At 53.0% G+C, this 24,862-nt stretch overlaps 2 protein-coding genes across 4 annotated transcripts in view; one reads left to right on the top strand and one right to left on the bottom strand.

The window, feature by feature from the left end:
- The window catches only part of SYMPK (symplekin scaffold protein), a 35,057-nt gene extending 21,457 nt beyond the window's left edge, over positions 1 to 13,600 (bottom strand). The window contains exons 1-10 of one of the 3 annotated variants that reach the window (XM_060651510.2): positions 13,469 to 13,582; positions 9,898 to 10,020; positions 9,547 to 9,670; positions 9,337 to 9,402; positions 7,536 to 7,589; positions 7,371 to 7,444; positions 4,681 to 4,807; positions 3,740 to 3,989; positions 3,018 to 3,188; positions 1,528 to 1,767 (exon numbers count right to left, since the gene is read on the bottom strand). In XM_060651510.2, the coding sequence (XP_060507493.1) occupies positions 1,528 to 1,767; positions 3,018 to 3,188; positions 3,740 to 3,989; positions 4,681 to 4,807; positions 7,371 to 7,444; positions 7,536 to 7,589; positions 9,337 to 9,402; positions 9,547 to 9,651 (1,087 nt within the window). In that variant the 5' untranslated portion in view covers positions 9,652 to 9,670; positions 9,898 to 10,020; positions 13,469 to 13,582. Of the gene's footprint in view, positions 1 to 1,527; positions 1,768 to 2,176; positions 2,458 to 3,017; positions 3,189 to 3,739; positions 3,990 to 4,680; positions 4,808 to 7,370; positions 7,445 to 7,535; positions 7,590 to 9,336; positions 9,403 to 9,546; positions 9,671 to 9,897; positions 10,021 to 13,468 lie in introns of those variants that run through there. The other 2 variants (XM_060651511.2, XM_060651514.2) reach the window with 2 other exon arrangements.
- Positions 13,601 to 14,395: 795 nt separating this feature from the next.
- FOXA3 (forkhead box A3) lies at positions 14,396 to 21,741 on the top strand. Its single transcript, XM_060651523.2, has 2 exons — positions 14,396 to 14,622; positions 20,320 to 21,741. The coding sequence occupies exons 1-2, from the start codon at positions 14,554 to 14,556 to the stop codon at positions 21,301 to 21,303; spliced, it is 1,053 nt and encodes a 350-aa protein (XP_060507506.1). The 5' UTR covers positions 14,396 to 14,553; the 3' UTR covers positions 21,304 to 21,741.
- Positions 21,742 to 24,862: the final 3,121 nt, after the last annotated feature.

The raw sequence follows: 24,862 nt of genomic DNA, 5'->3' as shown, positions 1-24,862 counted from the left end.
ATTCAGTTACAAAATGTCAAACAGAATAGGCACCTCACAGACCAGCAAACAGCTAACCAATGGCTAAGAAGTGTAAAAGGACGCCCAGCCTGACTCCAATACGTGCAAGAAAGCAAATCTAAGCCCAGGATACTGTTTATACCCAGGCGGTTTATAGAACATTCAGGGCTGTAAGAGTGTAGTAACTGGCATTCACAGGCTGCGGGGGTTTTGTACGTGGTGCAGTTGTTTTGGAAAACAGTCTGGCAGTGGCTATCAAGAATTTCCACGTGCCCAGTAGCAATGGGCACACCCAGGGCTCGAATCTTAGTTTCTGAAACTACTCCCTACTTAAAAGAATCCAGAGCTCCTTAGAGGAAAGGCTGATTCCAAAGCTGGGGTAAGTAAAGTCTAGAACATCTTGTTATGCCAGAAAGTAAAAAATGCTCAAAAAAAGTATGGGATACGTTAATGTTTATGTATTTTTGAGAGTGAGAGAGACAGACAGAGAGACAGACAGACAGACAGACAGACAGACAGACTGTGAGTGAGTGAGGGGCAGAGAGAGAGGGAGACCCAGAATCCGAAGCAAGCTCCAAGCTCCATGCTGTCAGCACAGAGCCCGACGTGGGGCTCAAACTCACGAACCGTGAGATCATGACCTGAGCTGGAAGAAGAAAGCTCTTCCTTACAGAATGCCAACTAATAAATGCAGAAGGAAATCTTCTCATAACCATTATAGCAATAACAGATGCAGGCAATAATCATCAACAGATGTTAAAGCCACTGGGTCAAAATTTGAAGGGGAACATGTATTGTAGACAGTACAAGTACCTCCCTCAACTTAGTATTTACAACGGGGAAAAGGGGCGCCTGGGTGGCTCAGTCATGCATCTGATTCTTGGTTTCAGCTCAGGTCATGATCTCACGGTTTGTGAGTTCAAGCCCTGTACTGGGCTCCTCGCTGACAGTGTGAAGCCTGCTTGGAATTTGGGGCGTTGGGTGGCTCTAGTCAGTAAAGCATCTGATTCTTGTTCAAATCCCACGTTGGGCGTGGAGCCTCCTTAAAAAAGAAAATCTAATTCTTTCATAAATGTTCTAGAACGGAACATCGGTGATTTAAAAAGAAAAGTTTTATAGTAAGAAAGTCTGCCATGGTTCACACCATTGACAAAATAATACAACCATTAAAAAATTACTTCAGAAAACAAATCCAATTATAAAGGAAACAAAGGAAAGGAGAACTCAGAGGTATTTCTGAAAGAAAACCTAAGTGTTAACACTTAGGGAGTGGTTACTTTTGGGGAGAGGAGCAAGAGGGAGACTTTTTGGTTTATTCACCTTCTGCATGATTTAAGCAATTCGTAACTACTTTAATAACTCTATTTTGATATCATTTGCTAGGTCATATCTAAACGCTATAATTTACAATGTAATATGAACCAACATAAATAAAGCTGACAGTTGAACGTAAGTAACTGAATACTACAAACGCGGCCAGTCCCTGCCCCCACCTCTCGCCAGGCCTGGCTCAGCTCCTCGGCTCACCTAACTTCATCTTCTTGAGCGTGGAATCCGAGTCGTCCCGGGGCCGCTTGCGGGCATCCTTGCCGCTGGGCATATTGCGGGCAATCTCAGCCTGAGGTGTGCCTAGGTCCACCAGCAGGGTGGTAATCTGGGCCTGAAACTCCAAGGAGGCCGGGTGCTTCAGGACACTCAACAGGTGCAACTTGAGGTTCTTGCGCACGCTGCTCACCTGGGATTTGGCCAGCGTAGGGGGCAGGTTGGCTGTGAGGAAAGAAGCAGGAGCTCTGTCCTGTGGACGGAGCTTATGGGGCCCTGCAAAGCTCAGTTCCCGAGTCCCCAGCTTGGGCAGTGGTTGCAGGCGCCCCCTAGGAAGGTTCCTGCGCTCTCAGATCTCATGTGCAGCCGTCCCCCTGCACGAGCTGATGCTTAAAACCCTCAAGAGGTCTCCATCGGGATTAGTCAACCTTAAAACAAAAAGAAAGCTCACCCTCTCTCCTATTAAACATAAAGTCTCATCTCCTTCCATCTCTGGTCTGGAAATTCCAACATGCCTCCCCCGGGGGAGGCTATCATCACCAACTTCACCTCCACAATGTCCCAACTGAACTGCCGTCAACAGTGCCTTGTCGGTCCCTGCCACCAGAATGATATTCTAATGTCTAACAGTCACCTTCGTGAGCAAACCTTCCCTGTTCTAGAGAGAAAGAGGATGCCTGTAATTCTGCTTGCTCAGCATCCTTCCCTCCTTCATCAGCCAACAGTGCTCCCATTTTCCTTTGAGGGAACTACCCCGGCTCCATTCTCAGTCCAAGTGGGCAAAAGACTCAGAGCCAGTAAGAACAATGTAAATCCCTCGGGCATTGTGATTGGTTCAGAGACAGGTTACCAAGGTCTTCTCAGCCAATCAGGCACAATGGGCATCAGCCCTTGGACTTCTGATGGAATGACTGGGAAGGAAACACTCTGTCCCTTGGGGTTGCCAAGTGGACAGAATGGAGGCCTAGAGGTATTGGGGGCCATCTTTGCTACCCCAAGGAAAGTGACACAGAACAAAGCCAACAAGGAGAAAATAAGAGCCAAGAAATGGAGACAGTTCCACGATCTGTACATATTCACGCCTCAACCCCAGACATTTCAGTTTTCATACATGCACAAAAGCAGAGAAAAGAGTATAACAAATAACCAAGTACCCATCAACACTCTGCTTATATCTTGGCACATCTACCCTGCCCTTTTTTTCTTTTTTTTTTTTGGTGGGGGCGGGAGAGTCTGGAACATTTTAAAGTATTTAGCAGACATCATATCATTTCACCCACACATATCTTAATATTAAAGCCAGCTTTGAACCAGGTTTCTGTCATACGCAACCAAAGATTCCTGTCTAAAGAATGCCTCCTGTGTCCAGACCTACCAGAATGATGAATCCCTCAGGGACCCACTACCCGGCTCACATTTTCTCAGGAAGGAGCAGACTGGCCAGTGGAGAGTGGGAGGGCAGTGGCCCAACCTACCATGCAGGGTTTCGTAGGCCTGGATCACCTCTGACATGAACATGGGCCTCTGGCGGGCGATGTTGGCAAGGGAGCCCAGAGCTGTGGTCAGGTTGATGGAGGAGATGGCGGGATGCACCATGAACTTGAGCAACTGCTCCAAAGCTGCCTTGCCCTCTTCCCACAGCACATCTAATGAGGGAGAGAAAAGAACCAGTTAGCAGGGGCCTTTCTCCCTGGCCTCTGGAGAAAGCAGCCTTTGGGGCCAAAAGGGGAGAGACCCTTACACATGGCTCAGAATGGCTGGAAAAGACCAGAAAATTTAGTGGCTGATGAGTCCTAGGAGATGGACTATTAATGAGCATAAAAATTTAGGGGCGCCCGGCTGGTTCAGTTGGTAGAGCATTCCACTCTTCATCTCAGGGTAATGAATTCAAACCCCACACTGGGTATGGAGCCTACTTTTAAGAAAACTCTTAAAACCAGCCAGCATTTACTAAGTGCTCACCTCCTCATGGGACCTCACTACAAACCCGTGGAAAAGGAAATGAAGTTCAGAGAGAAGTAACTCGCCCACGTTCATATAATAAGTGTTGAAGCTAGGATTTGACCCTAGCATTTGGGCTCTTAACCGTCTTATACTGTCTCCAGAAATGAAAAACTAAGAGAGAAAACAGGGGCGGAGGAGGGTAGTTGGGTGTAGAGTGACTGACAAATGGGACGGGCTGATGGGTGGCACTCACTGTACTGGATGTAGGGGTGGTCCCGGGGGATGCGGTCCAGGCTGATATCATGCTCCTGGCGGCGGGGCACCTCCGAGTCTGCCATGCGGGGTGACAGGGTGACAATGAGGCCCTCCACAAACTTGATGGCGTGGGTGCGGATGCCGTCATTGTCAGAATCCAGCAGCAGAATGATGTCACCAGCCATGGCGGACACCATGTCCCAGCAGGCCTCCTGGAGCTCACTGATGACTCGTGACTTCACCATCCACTGCGAGAGGGACAGGGACAGAGGGACGGGGACAAGACATCGCCAACTCCATCACTACTCAGAGGTCCACAACTGATGACGCATACATTCATCTGGAAAACATTTACTGAGCTACACCTCTGCCCCAGACCCTGTGCTAGGTGATGGTGGGGACAAGGCCCAGTGATGACCGCGACAGGTCTGGTTCCGCCATCATGAGGTTCACGCACGGTTAACAACCCGGAGTGAAGAGGCTCAAATCTTATGACAAAGGGATAACAACGCTGACCTCACGACATGGCAGCAGAAATCAAATGGATTCATTTATTTCATTCACGCTAAAGAATACCACATCACAGTGTGTTCTTTTCCTTATAGAACTTACTACGATCTAAAATTAAAATTTCTGTGATGCTTTTGACACAAGTCGGTCTCTCTTACTAGGCCATAAGCACCACTGAGGCCCCTGTGAGTCACAGAGGAAGTACTCAGGGAATGTTTGTTAAATGCATGGATGGATGGACGAATGGGGATTCCCTGACCATTAGGACATTAGACCCCTTTGTTGTCTGCTCCCAAAAAGCAACAGCACATCTTGCCCATAAAGAATTTGACCCGTCCCTGGTTTAACACAGCTGTCCCTGTCTAACCAAGGAGGCTATAAATGAGACCTGTCAGATTGGGACGCCCCCCGGTGGGAGGGAGCGCTTACCTGCAGGGCCACCTTGTAGAGCTGGGTCATGGTGAGGATGGCCTTCTTCACCACATTCACATTCTCATCCCTCAAGAGCATGTTGAGGTTTGCGATCAGTTTCAGGAGTAACTCAATGTCTCGTTTGCTGGGGGATGGAGAAAAAATGGCAAGGGCAAGCTGGTTCTTTGGGCATGTGATGGGAGCCTGGGGTCCATGAGGAAAGGGAAATTGGGATCAACGTCAGGAGACTGGAGTAGAGGCGGGGCAAAGTCAGGGACTGCACCTGCCCTGTCAGCAAACAATGCTTGGCACCTTCAGACTTAGCCACCCATGAACCTCCTCTCTAGGTTAGTGCTGCAAAGCCCACTCTTTCACTGTTAGGACTCTGCTGTTCACGTAAGGCACGGCATCGCCAGACAACGGTGTGAATCTGGCCAAGCCAACTGTCTCGTCTAGGAGACTACTTACCTCACAGCTTGCTGTGAACACTGCAACAATACTTGTAAAGTACTTAGAACAGGATAGAAAGCATCTGTAAATACGGGCTGGCATTACTAGAAAGCACTTCGCTTTATGTAATCGCTGGTCTTCTTTACTAATTTGTTTACCTCAATGTGGGGCCTCTGAAAGCAGGGGACCCTTTCAAAGTCAGTCCTAGTGGAGCCCCATTTTCTGTTGAGAATGAAATACGTTATTTGCTTGATGAACTAAAAACTTCAGGAAGGCCACACCTAGAGCTCAGGTCATGAATGTAATTTTCACGACATTCTACAACGTGAAGTCAAATATTAAGCTCATCGGTCAAAAAAAAAATGTGAAACTCAACTGCCAGCTCCATCAAGGCAGAAACAGTATCTGTACTTACTCACTGTTGTATTCCTACAGGCTCACACAAATGCCTGGCACGTACCTGCTAAACATTCGGTTTTTCTGCAAACTCTGGAAATTTACCACATATTCTCCCAGTAAAAGGTGGCGATTACGAATCTGGGCAATGGCATTACAGATAATGGGTTAAAATCCCAGCCCCTCCACATACTGGCCATGTGATCTTGGGAAACTTACTTCACCTCTCTGAGTCACGGTTTTGTCTTGAGATAAATGGGCCAAATAACTAATCCATGGTGTTGTTTTGAGAATCAAAGTAGGTAACTAGGTAAAGCGTTCGGTATGGTGCCTGACAAACAGAAAACAGTCACTAAATAGGGGCTATTTTATTTCCTGCGTCACAAAGCACCAAGTAAATGCTGAATGAACAAATGACTCAGCTTGAACAAATCACTTTATCATTTTGAGCCTCCGTTTCCGTTCCCTTAAAAGGAGGATAACAGAGCCAAGGCTGCTGCGAAGATGACAGGTGAAAACAGAGGAGAGGTTTTCACACAGGGCATGGCACAGTAAGCGTGCCATGTGGTCACCACTGCGATGCAATTTCTGTTCAACCGGTATGTATTCAGTTCCTCCTACGTGCCAACACTGTTCCAGGCACTGGGATAGAGTGGTCCACAACACAGAGAAGGCCTGTCCTCACAGGGTGGACATTTTTGAAAGAAAAAGCGTCAAGGTATTTCCAACTAGTAAAAACACTATAAAAAAACAGTGCAGATGGGGATGCCAGAGGTATGGCAGTGGACTGGCGTGGCCAGGAAAGGCTTACTGAGGAAGACCAGAGGGAAGTGAAGGAGCGAGCCAGGTGGCTCCCGGGGTGGGGCGTAGGGGGAGGTGAGCATCCTTTGCAGGTACAGCAAGCTGAGAGAACAGAGCTTTTTAAGGAACAACAAAGGGAGGGGCGGGGGGGGCTGGAGGATGTGAGTGAAGATCAGAGAGGCCACCAGGAGCAGATGACGTGAGGGGGAAGAGTCTGGGTTTCAATCTAGGTGAGACAGTGGGCCAGTGGAGGTCTGACAGCAGGGGACTGCCAAGATCTGATTGACATTTTAACAGGATCACTCTGGCTGCTGTAAGAAGGAAGCAGGGAATGGTTATGGTATTTCCTCTGGGAAGGATAAAAATGTTTGAACTAGATGGGTGAATGTACTATAAATGTCACTGAACTGTCCACTGAAAAATAGTTAATTTGGGGGCACCTGGGTGGCTCAGTCGGTTAACCGTCCGACTTTGGCTCAGGTCCTGATCTCACGGTTTGTGAGTTCAACTCCCGCATGGGGCTCTGTGCTGACAGCTCAGAGCCTGGAGCCCGCTTTGGTGTCTGTGTCTCCCTCTCTCTCTTTCTCTGCCCCTCTCCCGATCACGCTCTGTCTCTCTCTCTCTCAAAAAGAAGTAAACATTAAAAAAATTTTTTTTTAAAGTAGTCGATTTTATGTCATGTGAATTTCAGTTCAATTAAACAGGAGAGAAAGTGGAAGCAGGGGAACCAGAAAGGCCCCTCCCTGAAGTCATCTAGGGAGGAAGTAATGGTGGCTTAGAGCAGCCTAATGGCCCAGGAAGTGGTTGAAAAATGGTTAGATACTGTTTAAATTCTGAAGGTAGAGCCAACGGTCCTTACTGATGATATAGATGTGAAGTGTGGGAGAAGTAGAGGAATCACGAATGACTCCAAGATTTTGACCTTATTAAATATTTGCTGAGGAATCAGTGTGCATGGGAGGGAAAATGGGTCTGAGAAGCAGAGGGTAGGGCCAGGCAGGGAGCTGAAGAGGTGGTCTCCACCAGGGGCGCTCCCGGGGGCTCCCTGCGCCACCCCGTACCATGCCTCCTCGATGAAGCCGATGACAAATTTGCGCACTTCAATTGACTTGTCCGCCTGGAAAGCGATGATCTCCTGCCAACATCAGGAAGGTGGGTCAGGGTTGCACCAGGATCCTTCCCCTTCCCTCTACACCCACATCTTTTCTCTCCCGTTGGTCACTCACGTCCAGGAAGTTGTCCAGTAGTGTGGGATCTTTGTTGATGATCAGTTCCTGGACCTGGAAGGAGACTGGGGATGAGGAGGAGGGCCATACGTATAAAACCAGGGGCCAGTCAGTACAGATAGGAGTGTGTAGAACACAGCATGGAGGGAGGCAGCAGATAAACTCAGTTCAAATCCTGGCTCTGCCACTCCCAACCACGGCCCAGGCAGGTTGGCTTCCCCTGAGTCTGTTTGCTCTTCTATAAAACGGGGATCTGAAATGCCAACTCCCAGGGCTCCTGTGAGGCTTGAATAAGAAGATTATACGGGGGGCGCCTGGGTGGCTCAGTCGGTTAAGCGTCCGACTTGGGCTCAGGTCATGATCTCTTGGCTTGTGAGTTCGAGCCCCGTGTCGGGCTCTGTGCCGACAAGCTCAGAGCCTGGAGCCTGCTTCAGATTCTGTGTCTCCCTCTCTCTCTGCCCCTTCCCTGCTCACGGTCTGTCTCTCTCTGTCTCTCAATAATAAATAAACGTTAAAAAAATTAAAAAAAAAAAAAAGTAAGAAGATCATACAGGGCACAGGGTCCTGGTGGGTAATGAGCACATAATATACAAGGGGGCTAAAGAAAAGAGGAAAGTGCTGCCTGAATTCCTTCCTGAGGCCCATCCATCAATTCTCTCCACTCTCCGTGTTTCTATTCCCCATTCACACTGCCAGTTATGACAGTGAGAACCCGTCTCCTGATGCTCTTGTACTTGCCAGGCTCTTTGGAATTAGCCCTTCCCACAGACAGTCACATCTAGGCCCAGTGCCAGCACAGGCGTGGCTTCCACTGCTGAGGAGTCAGCTACCCAAGGCCACACGCCGAGCAAGTAGCAGAACGAGGGTTCTCATTCGGCCAACCCAAACCCCTGGCTCCCGAACTTCACCTGCCTCCTGGTCTGAACCACATGCATCCCCCACTGCCATCTAATTCTTCACGCCTTCTTTTGCCTCTGCATGACCGATGGTGCCCTCTGCTGGAGACACTCTCCCTCTCTCACTTAGCCTGCTTCTCTCCTTGTCCTCCAGGTCTCAGCTCTCATGTCCCCTCTTCCAGAAAGCCCTCCCTGACTCCCCACCCCTAGGCCAGGTCAGCAGGCTGGGCTCCTCCATCCCAGCCCTGCCCACTCTGCTCCCACCGTCTGGTGACCTGCACGTCTTCCCCACTGGACAGAAACCCGGCAGTGAGGAAATACAAGCATGAAGAGCAGCGGATTTGGAGGTGGAGCCCAGCATTCAAGTCCTGGTTCAGCCAGCTCCAGCAGACTGACCCGAGGCTCATTTTTTTTTTTTAAGTCCTGAGACTCTGCTGCCTTCTGTAGAAACTGGGGACCAGGGGCGCCTGGGTGGCTCAGTCGGTTAAGCGGCCGACTTCGGCTCAGGTCACGATCTCGCGGTCCATGAGTTCGAGCCCCGCGTCGGGCTCTGGGCTGATGGCTCAGAGCCTGGAGCCTGCTTCCGATTCTGTGTCTCCCTCTCTCTCTGCCCCTCCCCCGTTCATGCTCTGTCTCTCTCTGTCTCAAAAATAAATAAAACGTTAAAAAAAATTTTTAAAAATAAAAAATAAAAAATAAAAAGAAACTGGGGACCAAAGTACCCTGCCTCTCAGCTTTTGTGAGAATTAAGTGAGAACATGCCTGTATGGCACTGAGCACCACAGCAAGCACATCCTAAATGCTTAAACGTGGACGCCGGTGTGACACCGGCATCTTGTTTTGTGCATGTTCCCACCGCCCCCTACCCTCGCGCTGCTCTGGCCAGCATCCCCCTACCCCCTCACCTGTTTGAGTACTGTGATCTTCGAGTCATTGGTGATCAGCGCCGCCTGGTTCAGGAGATCCACCACCTGGACGGAGGGGAGAGGCAGGTGACGGTGCTAGCCGGGCCAGCCCAGCCCCGTTGGCACCCCCTGGGCCCCGTCACCCGGGGGCGGACCGCCCCAAGACAGGGGCTGTGGCTCCCCATTCCAAGCCCTTCTCTCCGTGCTCACTCTCTCTGAGGTGGTCATGCCATCGATGCCCGGCCCCTCCTCTTGTGTGAAAAACTGGGATGCCACACTCCGGCGAGTGATACTATCTCCGCTGCTGCCTGCCATGCCTGCTGTCCCGTATCGCCTGGAAAAGGAGAGGAGAGATCAAGCTCCAGGGCCCTGCGGATGGGCTGGACCTTCACCCGCACTCCACAAAGGGCTCAACCCTCCTTTCCATTCTGTCTCGTCCCTGTTGGGTCTTCCGAAGTCCCTCCCCGATCCAAGGTCTGTCTCAGACTTGGGGGTTATAATCTGGGAGAAACTGATGCCTCCCAGGTCAGAGGCAGTACCTCGTGGAGTACCAAGCCTCACCCCCAGCACTTTACACACAGCAGGCTGACCACAAACGTCTGCTGAATGACTGAACGAATGGACACACAGCAGCCACCTCGCTGGTTTCCGCGCCCCGTCTTGCCATCTGGGCTGTACTCTGAACTAGAAGTGAGAGCAAGTCTTCTAAAACATAGCTCTGAGGAGCACCAGTCACAGAGTCCTACATGCTAAGTATTCACATCAGAAAAGGCCTAAAGAAACGTTTCAACCATTTTCTGGAATACTCTGGAGGGTTTTTGTTTGTTTGTTTGTTTGTTTAAAGGGGAGGAGAAGGGGTGCCTGGGTGGCTCAGTCAGTTAAGCATCTGACTTCAGCTCAGGTCATGATCTCACCGTGGTCCTGAGTTCGAACCCCATGTCCAGCTCTCTGCTGCCAGCACAGAGCTGGCTCTGGATCTGCTGTCCCCCCACCCGCCTCTCCCCTGTTCACGCTCTTTCTCTCTCTTCAAAATGAACATTTTATATTTAAAAAGGGGGGGGGGGGAGGCGAGACTTGCGCATCTGTCCCAAAGTCACACTTGGCAAAACTATGAAATAAGGATCAATTACAGCATTATTCCCAACAGCAAAAGACTGTTAGCATCCCAAGGATTCTCCAACAGGGAGAGTGGCTGAAAAACCATGATAAATTCACATAATAAAATACTAGGCAACTGTATAAAGAAAGGAGGAAACTGTATAAGGAAGTGAGGAAAATCTCTCTGCATTGATAACCAGTGGATTCCAGTGTATGTTAAGTGAAAACAAGCAAAGTGGAAGCAGATGTTTACTGTATGCTCTCCCCGCCCCTTTTTTAATATTTATTTTTGAGAGAACAGAGCATGAGTGGGGGAGGGGCAAAGAGAGAGGGAGACACAGAATCGGAAGCAGGCTCCAGGCTCTGAGCTGTCGGCACAGAGCCCAACGCGGGGCTCGAACCCACGAACTGTGAGATCATGACTTGAGCTGAAGTCGGACGTCTGCCCGGCCGAGCCACCCAGGTGCCCCTGCTCCCTTTTTACAAAAGGGAAATACGTACGTACGCATACATACTTTAAAAAGACTGAAAAGATAAACCACAAAGCGGAAGTGGGAGAAAACAGTAAAATAAATCTGGTGGATCTCAACGTGTTATCAAAAAACGACGCGTCTGCATCAGCCCACAGACCACAGAATAGAGCAATTCCTTTTTGTCAAGTTTGTGTGTGGACACACAGAATGAACCAGGTCTGTTTCCTTTTCTATAGAACAGGGGTGGTAACAATGTTTACCCTCCCAGGACCATTCTGAGGACTAGATAACTTAGGAGACATACATAACACATGTGATAAGTACAGCTACTATTTTTAGGCACGCCTGAAAAGACCTGAAGGATGTTGCACAGACTGTTAATGATCCTTTGAAGGCAAAAAAAGATGCACTTTCCAAAAGGAGCGTAATTCAACAGAGGTCGGCTGAATGAATGAGTATCCAAAGACCTCCTTCCTGTCTCCCTGCCATCTGTCACACCCACATCTTGCTTCGAGTCAAAGCCATCATCCTCACTACAAGACCTCCTATGAGTGGCTGCTTCCACCTCTGTCCTCGTTTTCCTCCAGTCTCCGTGCCCCAGGTCTTCCCTATTTTACATGTCAATTCCGTCTCCTTCTCCAACTGTGTTACTGTTTTTCTACACAGCATTTATTACCACCAACATACTATATATTCATAAGCTCCATGAAAGCCGGGGTGTACACGTGTGTGTGTGTGTGTGTGTGTGTGTGTGTGTTCACTTTCTAGATCTTCAGCACGGAACAGCGCTCGGCACCTATTAAGTGCTTGGTAAATATCTGAGGGAATGCCAAAGGGCTTCAGCAACCACTGGACTTAGTATCCATGCCCTTTGGTTCTAGAATGTCTGAAAAATAATAGCTAACGTGCCAGGCACAATTCTAATACATATATTCACTTATTTAAACCCCACGGCACCAACTCTTTGAGGCAGGTACTATTTTTATTTTTATTTTTTAAAGCGGGTTTCACACCCAACGTGGGATTTGAACTCACCACCCTAAGATCAAGAATTGCATGCTCCACTGAGAGTCAGCCAGGTGCCCTGAGACAGGTCTTATTTTTAATCTCCATTTCACAGATGAGGAAATTGGAAGGCAAGGGAGGGAAAGTCACTTGACCGAAGGCTCACAGCTTCTAAAACGCAGACCCAGCAGTAGGACGGCAGGATCTGTCCTCCTCCCCACCACGCGGGGCTGCCTCTCTGAATGGAACACCTACTCCCGTCCAGGTCTGTTCATCCAACACAAGGGGGGCATGGTCACCTGACAGCCAGCAGACTGCTGTCTCTTACCAGATCACAATAAACCTTTTTCATGACGAACCTTTCCACTCTGTCCACAATAATAATGCGTTGACATCTCCCACTTTATTTTTTATTTATTTACTATTTATTTATTTATTTTTTTCTTATTTGCCCTGCGTTCTTCCTCTTCTACTTTTTGGTTTATCCTTTGCTGTCGTGGGGCATAAACACATTTCCCTTTCTCTTGTAAAAAAAAAAAAAAAAAGGGGGGGGGGGGCGCATATAATAAGCCCTGCCTTCCATTTCACCCGTTTTCACTTAAGATATTCCGGAGCCCACTCTCTGTATCCGTGTACAGGCATTTTCTTCCTTCCCTTCCCCCCCAGCCCCTCATTCCTTTTTACGGTTGCATAGCTTTTTATCACGTGGATGTTAACCAGCTTTTTTTCTGCCAGCCCTTCCTGCCTAGTGAAGAACATCTGGGGTGTTTGCAGCCTTTTGGCTATTGCCAACGCTCATTGTTTCCCTTTCCCTCCCGGTATACTCCCACCCGGGAGTACGACGACTCCCCTCATTTACGCAGTAACCCCAGGACTATCTTTCATTCATTCATTCATTCAACGAACAGTACCCGGTGTCTTCAGTGCGACCAGCGCCGTGCTGGGAATTCGGCGATGACCAACACATACTCAGTCCCTCCCTGTCCCCGTGGAGCTCACGGTCAAGGACCTAATCAAAAAGCCTCACAAATAAAGGTCCAATGGTAAATCAGACCACGTGTGACGTGAAGGAAAGGAAGAGGGACCTATGAGAGCGTTTAACAGGCGGATTTCGGGACGGAGGGCGGGAAAGGAGGGCTTCGCATAGGAAGTGACGTTGGTGCCGAGACCCGAAAGATGAATGGGAGTTAGCCAGGCAGAATGGGTAAAAGGATGTTGCGGGCAGAGGGGGGACAGCATGTGCAAAAAGCCTGAGGCGGGAAGGCCCATGGCGAGTTTGAGGAACCGGAAGGCCAGGGCAGCTGTGCGAAGTGAGGAGCGGGCAGAGAGGCCCAGCCGAGGCCGGCGGGGCCGACGCGCCTTGGGGGCCACGTTGGAACTTTGCCCTGAGGGCACTGGGGAGCCACGGGAGGGTCCTGAGCAGGGGAAGAAACTGGGGTCCCGAACGTCACTGCTCCCCTTTCCTCGCAGCGCCCCAACCCCCCGGCCAGCGCCCATGCCGCTTGGGGAGTCCCTCCTCCCTTCGTTCCCGGGCCCCCACGCCGCCCCCCGCTCACCGCGGCGCCGGCCTCCGTCCCCCTCGCGCCCCCTCAGCAGCGCCTCTTCGCAGACGCCGCCGTCGCCATCTTCCGTTCGCCGCCGGGACACTGCGCACGCGCCGCGCGCGCGGGGCCGCCGGGAAATGGAGTCCACGGTGCGGCCCGAACCCGCCCCTACCTCCGGCTGCGCGAGCGGCCTTCCGCCCTCAGCCAGACCACGCTGGGGCGCCCTTCGTTTCCGGCCTTGGAGCGCCGTGCCTTAAGGGAAATGTAGTCCCGTGGCAGAGGCACTGGACGGAAAGGAAGGTAGAGGCTTTTGGGAAATGGAGTTCTCGGTGGTTCCGAGTCCCTGGACGGCTGGCGTTAGAGCGAGTGGACAGTCCGGGCGACGAAGCTCTTAGGTCCTGGAGATGGTCTGTCGCCCCAGTGGAACCCCAGCAGAGGCTCCGATCCCCTCCACCGTTGGTCCTGACCATTTACACAGGCTGGAGCACTTCCAGCTGTCGGAAGCTCCAATCATCCAGTCTGTCCAGTGGGAATGTGGGTTCGAGGGCCTCTCACGGTCCTTACAGTAGCATAAGGACCTCTGCAATCCACTGCGCTCTGAGCCCCCTTTCCTCCGCCGCCGTCATACTGGGCTCTGGCTATTCGCCCTCTCCTGTCGAGATGATGAAACCCACCGTAGTAGAAAAGCCCCAGAGCTCTGCCCTTGGCTTTAGCATCCGCAGCGTCTCCCACCTGCAGCTCCGTCCCTCTTCGGCCACCTCCAGCTTTCGCGGCCACGGGCTGCGGCTCCCGGCGCCTGAGGTCTATCTCCTCGCAATCCCGCAGGGGGCGCCCCAGCCCGAGCGCGCCGGCCCTCGGGGAGGCGGGAGGGGAGCCCGGGGCGGGCGAGAGCGGGGGGGGTGGGGGGGGTGGGGGGGGTGTCCCAGCTATAAAGCGTGGCCGCCTCCCGCGGCGCCCAGGACGGCTGGGACCCCGGGCGGTCGGACGGGCGGGCACCGGTCGGAACTCGGGCCGTGCCGGCTGAGAGATCTGAAGCGCTCGGTTTCCCCCCCCACCCCGGGCCGGAGCGGGGGCGGGAGGGGGCGCGGGCCCGGGGGATGCTGGGCTCTGTGAAGATGGAGGCCCATGACCTGGCCGAGTGGAGCTACTACCCGGAGGCGGGCGAGGTGTGTCCTCGGGGATGGCGGAGCGGGAAGCGGGGGGCAGGAATCAGGGTGCGGGCGTAATCGAGGACAAGGATGGGGATTAAATGGGGGCCCCAATCGCAGTTGAGGGGCGGAGGAACTGGAGACACCGAGACCAGGTGTAAGAGTCAGGGATGGGGGGGGGGGGGGGCGAAGCACGGGACTGCGGTTTAGGCTGACCGGAGCCAGGGCTTAAATGGGAGTCAGAAAAATTTAGGCAAGGGTCAGGTCATAGTTTACGCGTGAAGACCGGGGCTCGGGGACCCCCAAATCCAAGGGACTGAAATGTTAAAAACCAAAGATGGGAATCCGAGGTCCAGGATAGGGGACCCAGCTGGGGGGATTGAGAAATGGGGTTCAAAATGGGGGGGGTGGGGGGAGGAAGACCGGAACGAAGAGATGAGAGAAAGGGGTCACCGTGAAGGAAAGCCTGAGGCGGGGAACTCAAGGTTAGAATATAGTTAAAGATGGGGGTTCTGGGGTAGAAATCAGAATTGGGGGCTGGGAGATAAACAGGGGGGTGGCGCTCTAGGAATCAGAAAATAGGGATTGGTGCTCAGAGTTAAGAAACCAGACATGGTTTGGGGGAGTCTGTAATATAATAACAGGTGGGTGAGAGTTGGGGCTCAGATAGATGGGGGCCCAGATGGGGTCAGAGTTGGGAGCCTGAGAGCAGATGTGAGCCACCGCATTGGCTGGAGAGGGGTCAGTCTCCACCCTCCATCCCGACTCCTGATCCTTACCCCTCCCGACTGAACTTCAGTGGTTTAATTGTTTTCAGAGACCCTCAGCAGGGATACTCCTAATTGGAGGCTGGAGGGTTTCAGATTTCACACCACCACCCCCCCTTCCAGTTATCTCCAGTAATTGCCAACGTCCTTACTGTCCCACCTTCGACAAGGCCGCCCTTGGAGTAGGGGGCGGGGTGTATCTTAATTCCCGCACCTCAGCTGACCGAAAGTCCTTACCCAAGTCTAACTCCCATTCCAGTTGCTGCAAGGGCTCCCCCTTGGCTCATTCTTTCCAGAGAGTCAAGATTGTGAAGTGACCGGGGAGGGGTCCTGGTAGGAGGGTTATGGGGGTCCAGACACTTGGGTTCCTAACCTGGAAGGAGGCTTTGGGCTTCAGGTGGGAGTGGGGCTGGAATGGCTGAGAGCTCCAAAGATTCTGAGATCTGGAGGTTCCAGGGGCCCCACCGTGCCTGAGTTCTGGGTCTGGGGTTTGAAGCTTAGGGTGGGACTCCTGGTTCCCCAGGCCTGCGGGGCTTGGCAGGGTGCCCGGGAGGGGCCAGTCCTGGGGCTGTGGAGGTGTGAGATGCACGTGGGGTGGGGCGGGCCGACCAGGCAAGGGATTGGGGGTGCTGAGAGACGGAGCTGGGACCTACTGGAGATATCGGTTGTGCCGTGGGGAAGGCACGGACCAGGTCCGACGTGGAGGCTCCCAGGGAGTGAGGGATCCCAGCCGAACCCCTGGAGAGTTCAGCCTGGGGACATGATTTAAGAGAACCAACTGCCGATCTGTGTTGGTGGGGGGGGGGGGGCACATCTTGAAGAAGTAAGCCCTGCAGGGTCTAAGGACAGAGGAGTTGCCATTTGGGGCACAGTCTGAAGTTTAAGAATTTGTATGGAATCTGTCAGAAATCCAAGGACAGTCTAGAGAGTCTAGAGAGGATTAGCACTGGGGGGCATATTTTGGAAGAGTTGGCATGTTGGGGGCTGGAAATGGAAATACGATCTGATGGTGTCCCCAGCCTTTGGATCAGCCACCAGCAAAGCCACCTCCTCCCCCTTGGGTCTGAACAATAGAGAAACATCTGCACTCACTCAGCATCTAAGAACTAAGAGGGTCCCCAAACTGCTTCTTGCGCACAGCACCCTCCTGCTGGGGTGATTGACACCCCGGATCAGGCTCCCCATCTGGAAGGAAATTGGAAAGTTAGCACCCTGGGGTGTCCCCCCTGGACTCCAGTTCTACAGATCAGCTGGTCCGAGGGCTCCCCCCTGTTAGAGATGGGAACCCCGAAGCCTCTCCGAGTGTTGGGGGGCTGCTTGAGGATCTGGACTGGGGCTGGGACCAAAAACGAGGCTTCTGGTTTCACACCGCCTTCCTCTGCCCGCTGTCACACCCTTCCTCAGAGACAATAAGGAAATGAAAGGAGAGAAATTCCAGCCTCCTGGGATGGGGGTGCAGGTCCCCTGAAGGCTTCCCCCCAGTCTCAGCCCCGCCCTGGCTGGGGAGATCCGGTTCACAGGCTCACACCCGGACACTGGGGGTTCATCCCAGCCCTAGGGCGTGGGAAAGCCCAGGGTGGATTAGGGCAGCAGGAGAGCTTGAGGTCAGATGCGAAGGAGGACTTCCGGGTGGGTGGGGACCAGAAAAGGAGGGCCCTGGGATCCTGGTCAGTCTTCCTCTGTGATACAAAGGAGTCCGATGGAGTCGGAGAATTGGAGCGGAGGTTGCAGAGGGATTTACCAACTCTCTGTGGATGCCCCTGAGTCCACTGCCTCCCTTCAGCTCCGAAGGACCCGCTTCCCTCATTCTGGGGAGAAAACAGACACAGCCAAGGTGGTGGTGGGGAGACCGGTGCAGGGAGGAGGGGTAGCTGTGACTCCCAGTTTCATTGTGAGGCTTCTGGGGAGACGGCGATGCTGAATGGAGAGAACAGAGATACAGAGATGTGCTGGAGGGGAAGAGCCATGGCAGGGGAGTGGGATAGAGAGAGACAGGGAGAGATAGGGTGGGGGAGAGAGAGATGGGGTTGGAAAGAGTTAGGAGGAGGGAAAGGCAGGGGGGTTGGGGAGAGATGAGCGAGAGGGAGAGACTGGAGAAGGAGGTGAAAAGAGAGGGGCGAGAAAGAGATGGGGAGGGACACGGCTAGAAGAGATCGGGGAGTAGAGACGGAGGGAGCCGCGGAGTGAGAGAGGGGAGGAGCACAGAGGTTCTGAGACAGGGAAAGAGATGGACAGATACACATGGAGCCAGCTGGGAGATTCAGAGACAGGAGACAAAAGAGCTACCTGAAAGTTCATGAGAGAGAGAGAGAGAGATTCTCTACCTGCCCTCAGACTAGGGTTGGTTCCCACCTGTCTCTGGCTCTCTGAGTGACCCTGGCAATTCCCTTTTCTCTCAGGACTTTGGGACCTGCAGACCCTTGCAGTGACAGGGTCTAAGACAGGACCCACTGACTCACCGCAAAGGTGGCTCCTCCCGGAAATAGGAAATAGAGCCAAATAGAGCCTCAGGAGACCCCAGCGTGGGGAGGGAGCAGGGCAGACGGGGCTGTGAGGGAGAGACGACGGTAGACAGTGGATGGGAGGGTAAATGCACACCAGAAGGGAGAAATCTCCGCTTTACATTTTCCTTGTTTGTCTTGTTCACTTCCTGCTAGACTGTCAGGTCTGCGAAGGGAGGCATTTGCATCTGTCTTGGTCACTGCTTCTATAGCACGATCCCGAGTGGTGGTCTGGAGCCAGACTGCCTAAATTCAGAATCCCAGTTCTGCCCCCTTCTTACTGTGTGACCCTGGACTGCCTCTCTGGGCCTCAGCTTGCCCAGCTATGCGATGGGTGTCATCATAGCACCTCCCCCATAGTACCTTTGTAAAGGTTGAAAAGGAGACCCTTCTCCGTGAAGCGTTTGGAGCTGTGCCCGGCACAAAGTAGGTGGCCAATAGATTATTTGTTCAATGGATGAAAGAATAGAGGGTTATTTAGAGAGACTTAGCAACGTCTGCCGTATTCCATTGAGTGCAGATGCGTGTTTTTCCCCATTTGAACATTTCTGAAATGTTTTACAGTCTGGAATGGGTCTTCTAATCAATAACGTCGAGGGATTGACCCTGTTTTCTTCCCCCCATTCTTATTGCTACTTGAAACAACGCTGCATCTTACCAATGAGGATGTCTTAGATTGGATGATACATTGTAACTACATAACATATATTAGGTTGGGAGGGGGGGCGCCTGGGTGGCTCAGTTGGTTGAGCATTCAGTTCTTGATTTTGGCTCAGGTCATGATCTCACGGTTTGTGAGTTCAAGCCCCAAGTTGGGCTCTGCACTGGCAGCAGTGAGCCTGCTTGGAATTCTCCCTTTCTCCCTCTTTCTCTGCCCCGTCCCTGCTGGCGCTCTATCTCTCTCAAAATAAATACAAATTTTACACACACACACACACACACACACACACACATTAGATTGAAATCTATCATTTTGGATACTGAAACATTTTTGACCTATAACCACTGTAATTCTATAACCTAAAAGATTGATAGAGAGTACCCACGTAGATGAGATGTTTGGAGAGATCAGCAGTTTTCAATTTTTTCAGTTTCAAGACCTCTTTACACGCTTAAAAAGTTATTGAGGACCCCAAACAGCTTTCATTCATGTGGATTATGTCTATCAGGAGTTACTGCACTAAAAAAAAATGACTGCATTTGAGATTACAACTGAGAAAATTTTTAAGATATGGATTAATTAGTTTAAAAATAATATTTTTTTAGGGGGACCTGGGTGGCTCAGTCGGTGAAGCGTCTGCTTCCGCTCAGGTCGTGATCTCGCGGTTCGTGGGTTCGAGCCCCATGTCGGGCTCTGTGCTGACAGCTCAGAGCCTGGAGCCTGTTTCAGATTCTGTGTCTCCCTCTCTCTTTCTGCCCCTCCCCCGCTTGAGCTCTGTCTCCGTTTCAAAAATAAACATTACAAATATTTTTAATAAAAAAATAAAATAATTGTTTGGTATAAATACTGTGTTTTTTGTTAAAATAACTATACTTTGGGGGTGCCTGGGTGGTTTGGTCAGTCAAGCTTCCGACTGTTGATGTTGGCGCAGGTCCTGACCCCAGGATCATGGGATCGAGCCCCGAGTTGGGCTCCACGCTCATTGCGGAACCTGCTTAAGATTCTCTCTCTCTTTCACTTTGCCTCTGTCTCTCTCTCAAAACGAATGAATGAATGAGTATATTTCGGGGTACCCGGCTGGCTCAGTTGGCCAGTCTTAGACTTGTCAGTTCAAGCCCCACATTGGGCATGGAGCCTACTTAAAAAAATAATAGAACAAAATAGAATAGAACAGGAGAGGAGAGGAGAGGAGAGGATAACAAAATAATTGAACAAAATAGAATAGGATAGGATAACTATATTTCAAAACATGTAGTGGGAGGAGTGGCACTGTTATATTTTTGGCAAATCTCTTCAGTGTCTGGTTCAATAGGAGACAGCTGGATTCTTGTGGCTGCTCCTACATTTGGTCTGTTGCGATGTCCCCTGCCCCGTGGCCTCTGGAAAACTCCACTGGATACTCATGAGAGAAAGTGAAAAGGGCTAGTAATATCTTAGCATTATACGCAAATAGTTTTGACCTCATGGACACCCTGAAAGGGTCTTGGAGACTCTCCAGGGTGTCCTGGGCCACACTTTGAGAACCACTTAAAGGGTGAGCTTCAGTATACGGGGGGCCGGGGGGGGGGGGGTGGAGGGTGAGGTCAGGGATGGGGTGCATGAGGACGGAGAAGAGAGAGAGACTTCAAGAGACAGCCATCCACAGAGAGAGGTAAGGATGGGAGGGACTTTGTAGAAAAGGCAAGGCAGACAGACGGATAGATGCACAGAGGGGGCCAGTGATCCTTTGCTGACCAGCAGAGTAGAAGCTCACTGACCTCTCCCCTTGTGTCCTTTTTCCTTGCAGGTCTATTCACCGGTGACCCCAGTGCCCACCATGGCCCCCCTCAACTCCTACATGACCCTGAACCCTCTGAGCTCTCCCTACCCCCCCGGGGGGCTCCCTGCCTCTCCGCTGCCCTCAGGACCGCTGGCGCCCCCAGCCCCCGCGGCACCCCTGGGGCCCACCTTCCCGGGCCTGGGTGCCAGCACCGGTGGAGGCAGCAGCTCAGGGTATGGGGGCCCGGGCCCGGGGCTGGTGCACGGGAAGGAGGTGCCAAAGGGCTACCGGAGGCCACTGGCCCATGCCAAGCCGCCATATTCCTACATCTCGCTCATCACCATGGCCATCCAGCAGGCGCCGGGCAAAATGCTGACCCTGAGTGAGATCTACCAGTGGATCATGGACCTCTTCCCTTACTACCGGGAGAACCAGCAGCGCTGGCAGAACTCCATCCGCCACTCCCTGTCTTTCAACGACTGCTTTGTCAAGGTGGCGCGCTCCCCAGACAAGCCAGGCAAGGGCTCCTACTGGGCCCTGCACCCCAGCTCAGGTAACATGTTTGAGAATGGCTGCTACCTCCGCCGCCAGAAGCGCTTCAAGCTGGAGGAGAAGGTGAAGAAGGGGGCTGGCGGGACGTCCACCTCCAGGAACAGTGCAGGGTCTGCCGCCCCGGCCACCACGCCTGCTGCCACGGTCACCTCTCCCCCCCAGCCCCAGCCTCCGCCGCCTGAGCCCGAGGCCCAGGGTGGGGAAGACGTGGGGGCTCTGGACTGTGGCTCTCCCCCTTCCTCCACCCCCTACTTCGCTGGCCTGGAGCTCCCAGGGGAGCTGAAGCTGGATGCACCCTACAATTTCAACCACCCCTTCTCCATCAACAACCTGATGTCGGAGCAGACACCAGCACCTCCTAAACTGGACGTGGGGTTTGGGGGCTATGGGGCAGAGGGTGGGGAGCCTGGGGTGTACTACCAGGGTGTCTATTCCCGCTCTCTGCTTAACGCATCCTAGCAGGGGCGTGGGAGCGTGGTGGGTGGGGTATGGCTGTAGCTCCCACCATCTGGCCCTCGGGGCCTGACCCACCTGGTGACACTTTGCTTGTCCCGTCAGTCAACATCTTGGCTGGTCTGTTACTGTGGTGACTGCTGTCTCTGTGGGCGTCATGTCTATCCTTTGGGTACTGTGATAACTGCCATCGACATGGTGGTGGGCCCGCTGGGTGTTACAAAGACTGCCGTATTGATCGATGTTATAAGTTGATCCATTGGGTGCTCTGATGGCTGCCATCTTGGATGACATCTTAGCTGGCCCTTTGGACATGGTGACGGACATCCTCTTGACCGACCCTTTGCATGTGATGGTGACACCATCGCAATTACAACTTATTTGGCCCGTTGGGGGCTGTGGTCCCTTCTTTCTTGGGGAACTTCTTGGCATAGGAGGTGCCAAGTTGGCCAACATCCTGCATAACATCTTTATTTGGCCCATTGGGTGCCATGATGGCCACTATCTTGGTTGGCTGACGTAACCAGTGAACCATGACGGCTATCACAGCCCCTGTGTTGGCCATGTCAGCACCATCTCTTTGGTGCGAGTTGAGTGAGGAATGCAGGTGAGAATATTCCTTGTTTTTTTCGGGAGCCTATTCCCCCTCTCTGGTCCAGGAGAATCCAGAAAGGACTGGCTAGGGTGTGGGAAACTTCTACTGAAATCTGGTTCTTGCCTGGGAAGCGGGATACTGGCTGTGTTTGACCATTAAAGGCACTGTTTCTGCCTCTCGTTGAATGTCTCGTTTCCTTGGCCGGCGGGCCCTGTGGGGCTTGAACACCTGAATTGTCGTTTCCCTGGCCCCCAGGAGCTGGCTGCCTCTGGGGGAGGGGCTGGGGGAGGCATCGACCTGACCTTTGGCTCTTTGCTGTCCCTGACCCCAAGGACAGTTTGCTCATAGATAGCAGCCCCCGCAGCAGTGGGGCCAGGGCAGAAGGGGGAGGTGGCTCGGCAGTGACCAAGGCCATCTCCCCACCCCCACTCCCCAGACACACACCTCTCGCTCTGGGGCCCAAGGAGACCAGGGGGCTGCTCAATTTTTGGTTAAGCTGGGGAGGAAGGGAAGGGACAAACAAGGCGTTAATTGAAGGACATGGTGTGTGGGGCTTATCCGTGTGTGTGGGTGTGTGGGGGGGTGGGCCTCTGTTGGTCCTACGATATCACTGTGCCCACTGAGGTCTCTGTGGTCTGCCTGTTGTTACCTCCGATTGTTACCTATTGTTCATATCCCTCGATTGTGTGGGTTTGCATGTCTGTTCTTACCCTGGGTGCTAACTGTAGGTGTCCTGATTTTGTGTTTTTTTTTTTTTTTTTTTTTTTTAATGTTTATTTATTTATTTTGAGAGAGAGAGTGCAGGAGGGAGCAGGAGGGGGGGCGGGGGGAGGGGCATGGAGAGAGAGAGAGACAGAGAGAGAGAGAGAATCCCAAGCAGGGTCCACACTGTCAGCGCAGTGCTCGACGCGGGGCTCCAACCCACAAACCGTGAGATCATGACCCGAGCCGAAATCAAGAGTGGGGCGCTGAAACCGACTGAGACCCCCCCCAGGCGCTGCTGGCCTGGGATTTCTTACCGTTTTGTGTATGCTGTTCTCTTCGCACACCTACCCCTGGGGCCTTCTGGGTCTCACACTATCAGGTGCGGGTCTGTGTCTCAGTTTGTCTGCAAACCCGCGGCCCCGAGGAATCTGTGTGTGGCTCTATCCGTGTCGCGGGCCTGCCTGTCACGACGTGTCTTACGTGTACCTCTGCGAGTCGGCATCTGCCTGCGCGTTGACAAGCGTCCGCCTGGGTTTGCGCAGCGCGCCGGTCCCTTCTGCCCGCAGGCGTGTGGGGGGAAGGAGCTCGGTCTGCCTTCGGGAGCTGTGGGCCTCTGGGTGTCTCTGTTCCCCCAGATCTCTTCCCTAGGCTCTGGGTCTGGTGTCAGTCGCTCAGATGTCCCAAGCGCACGGATCTCATTTCACGGAGGAGAAGCGGAGGTTCAGAAGGAAAGGCCCCAGGCCAACATCGTTCAGCCGGGCTAGAGCAGGTGGCCAGGCCTGCTCTCGGTTTTTTGTTTTGTTTTTTGTTTTTTTGTCCTTTCCTTATTCGGGGTTTGCCTTTCTTGGTTCTTGCTTGCCCGGTCATTCATTCATTTGTTCGTTAGCATTCGTTCAGAGACCAAAGGCTGTCTGTTTACGTGTTGTGTGATGTCGCCCCCGGGTTCTCTGTGTTCATCTTTCGGTCTCTTAAAAAAAAAATTTTTTTTTTTAACATTTATTTATTTTTGAGAGGCGGTGGGGAGGGGCAGAGAGAGACAGAGGGAGACACAGAATCCGAGACAGGCTCCAGACTCTGAGCTGTCAGCGCAGAGCCCGACACGGGGCTCGAACCCACGAACCGCGAGATCATGACCCAGGCCGAAGTCGGACTGCTCAACTGACTGAGTCACCCAGGCACCCCTATCTTTCTGTCTCTTAGTGTCATCTTTCTGTGGCACCCTGTCCCTAGCCCTGTCTCTGGACTTTGTCTCTTGGCTGTTTTGAAAATGTTACTCATCCTCGGGATGCCTTCCTCTTCTGTGGTCTGCCTTGTGCTTTCTCTCTCATTCTCTCCATTGCTTTGACTCTGTCCCTTGCTCTCTCTGGGCTCTGGGTCTCTCCCTCCTTCTCTTGGGGACTGTGACTCCTTTCTGGGGTCGGCCTTCCCTTTCCCGCCTTTGGATCTCTGGCCTCCCTCCTCCTTCTCCCCGAGTTTCTGCCCCTACCTGCCACCTCGCAGGCCAGGCCCTCTATTTCTGTCGCTGTGCCCGCCCTGCCGCCACGGCTGTGTGTCACCCTCCCCCGCCCCCTGCCGTGCTGGCTCGCGTCAGCCAGCCGTCCCACCGGCCTCGCTGTCCTGGGCAGGCCGGGGAATTCCTCCTGGTTCCTGGAAAAAACAACTGGGGCCGAGAGAAAGGCCCTCAGTCTCCCCGGGCGCCTGCCCCCCTCCCTCGGGCCTGGGGGTCTCTCCCGGAGTCGGCCGGCCCGAGGCAGGAAGCCCTGCGGTTTCTGGCTTCTCCCAGGCGGCCTCCGGATCTGGCCCCCGCCCCCCGGCCAACAGCCCAAATATTATTCCGCAGGAGGAGTCGGTGGTGGCGGGAGGAGGCCCAGGCTGAAAGAGGCTTTCAGGGCGGCCAGGCCTGGGGCTTCCTGTCCCCAGGCTTGGGCCTCAGGCCGCCCCAGTAGGGACCTCAGGTGGCCGGAGGGGCGGGTGTTGTTGTAGGGTCCTGGGGGGGAGGGTGGGGCCATCGTCAGGGTGTCTGGTGGCCACCAGCTCGGGCTGGCGTGGGCAGGTGTGACCCCCACCCCAGGGACAGCCGGCTGATGTCCAGCGTGGAAAAGTACCACGGTCAGACGTGGGACGCATGGACAGACATGATGATGCCAGCGATTGGGGATGGAGGGGCAGCCGTGGGGACACAGAGAAGCCTGGGCTGGGACAGGTGAAACTGGACAGAGCCTATAGGCCTGAGGTGACATGGGTCAAGGGAGGGGCCCACGGCTG

This window comes from Panthera onca, chromosome E2 (genome assembly GCF_046562875.1).
Source record: "Panthera onca isolate mPanOnc1 chromosome E2, mPanOnc1 haplotype 2, whole genome shotgun sequence".
NCBI lineage: Eukaryota > Metazoa > Chordata > Mammalia > Carnivora > Felidae > Panthera > Panthera onca.
This window is presented reverse-complemented; position numbering and strand designations above follow the sequence as displayed.

Excerpts from the sequence above, each read along its gene's own strand:
- FOXA3 (XM_060651523.2), top strand. The coding sequence starts at position 14,554 with ATGCTGGGCTCTGTGAAGATGGAGGCCCATGACCTGGCCGAGTGGAGC. Across the intron at positions 14,623-20,319 it reads ACTACCCGGAGGCGGGCGAG|GTCTATTCACCGGTGACCCC; the intron begins GTGTGTCCTCGG and ends TTTTCCTTGCAG.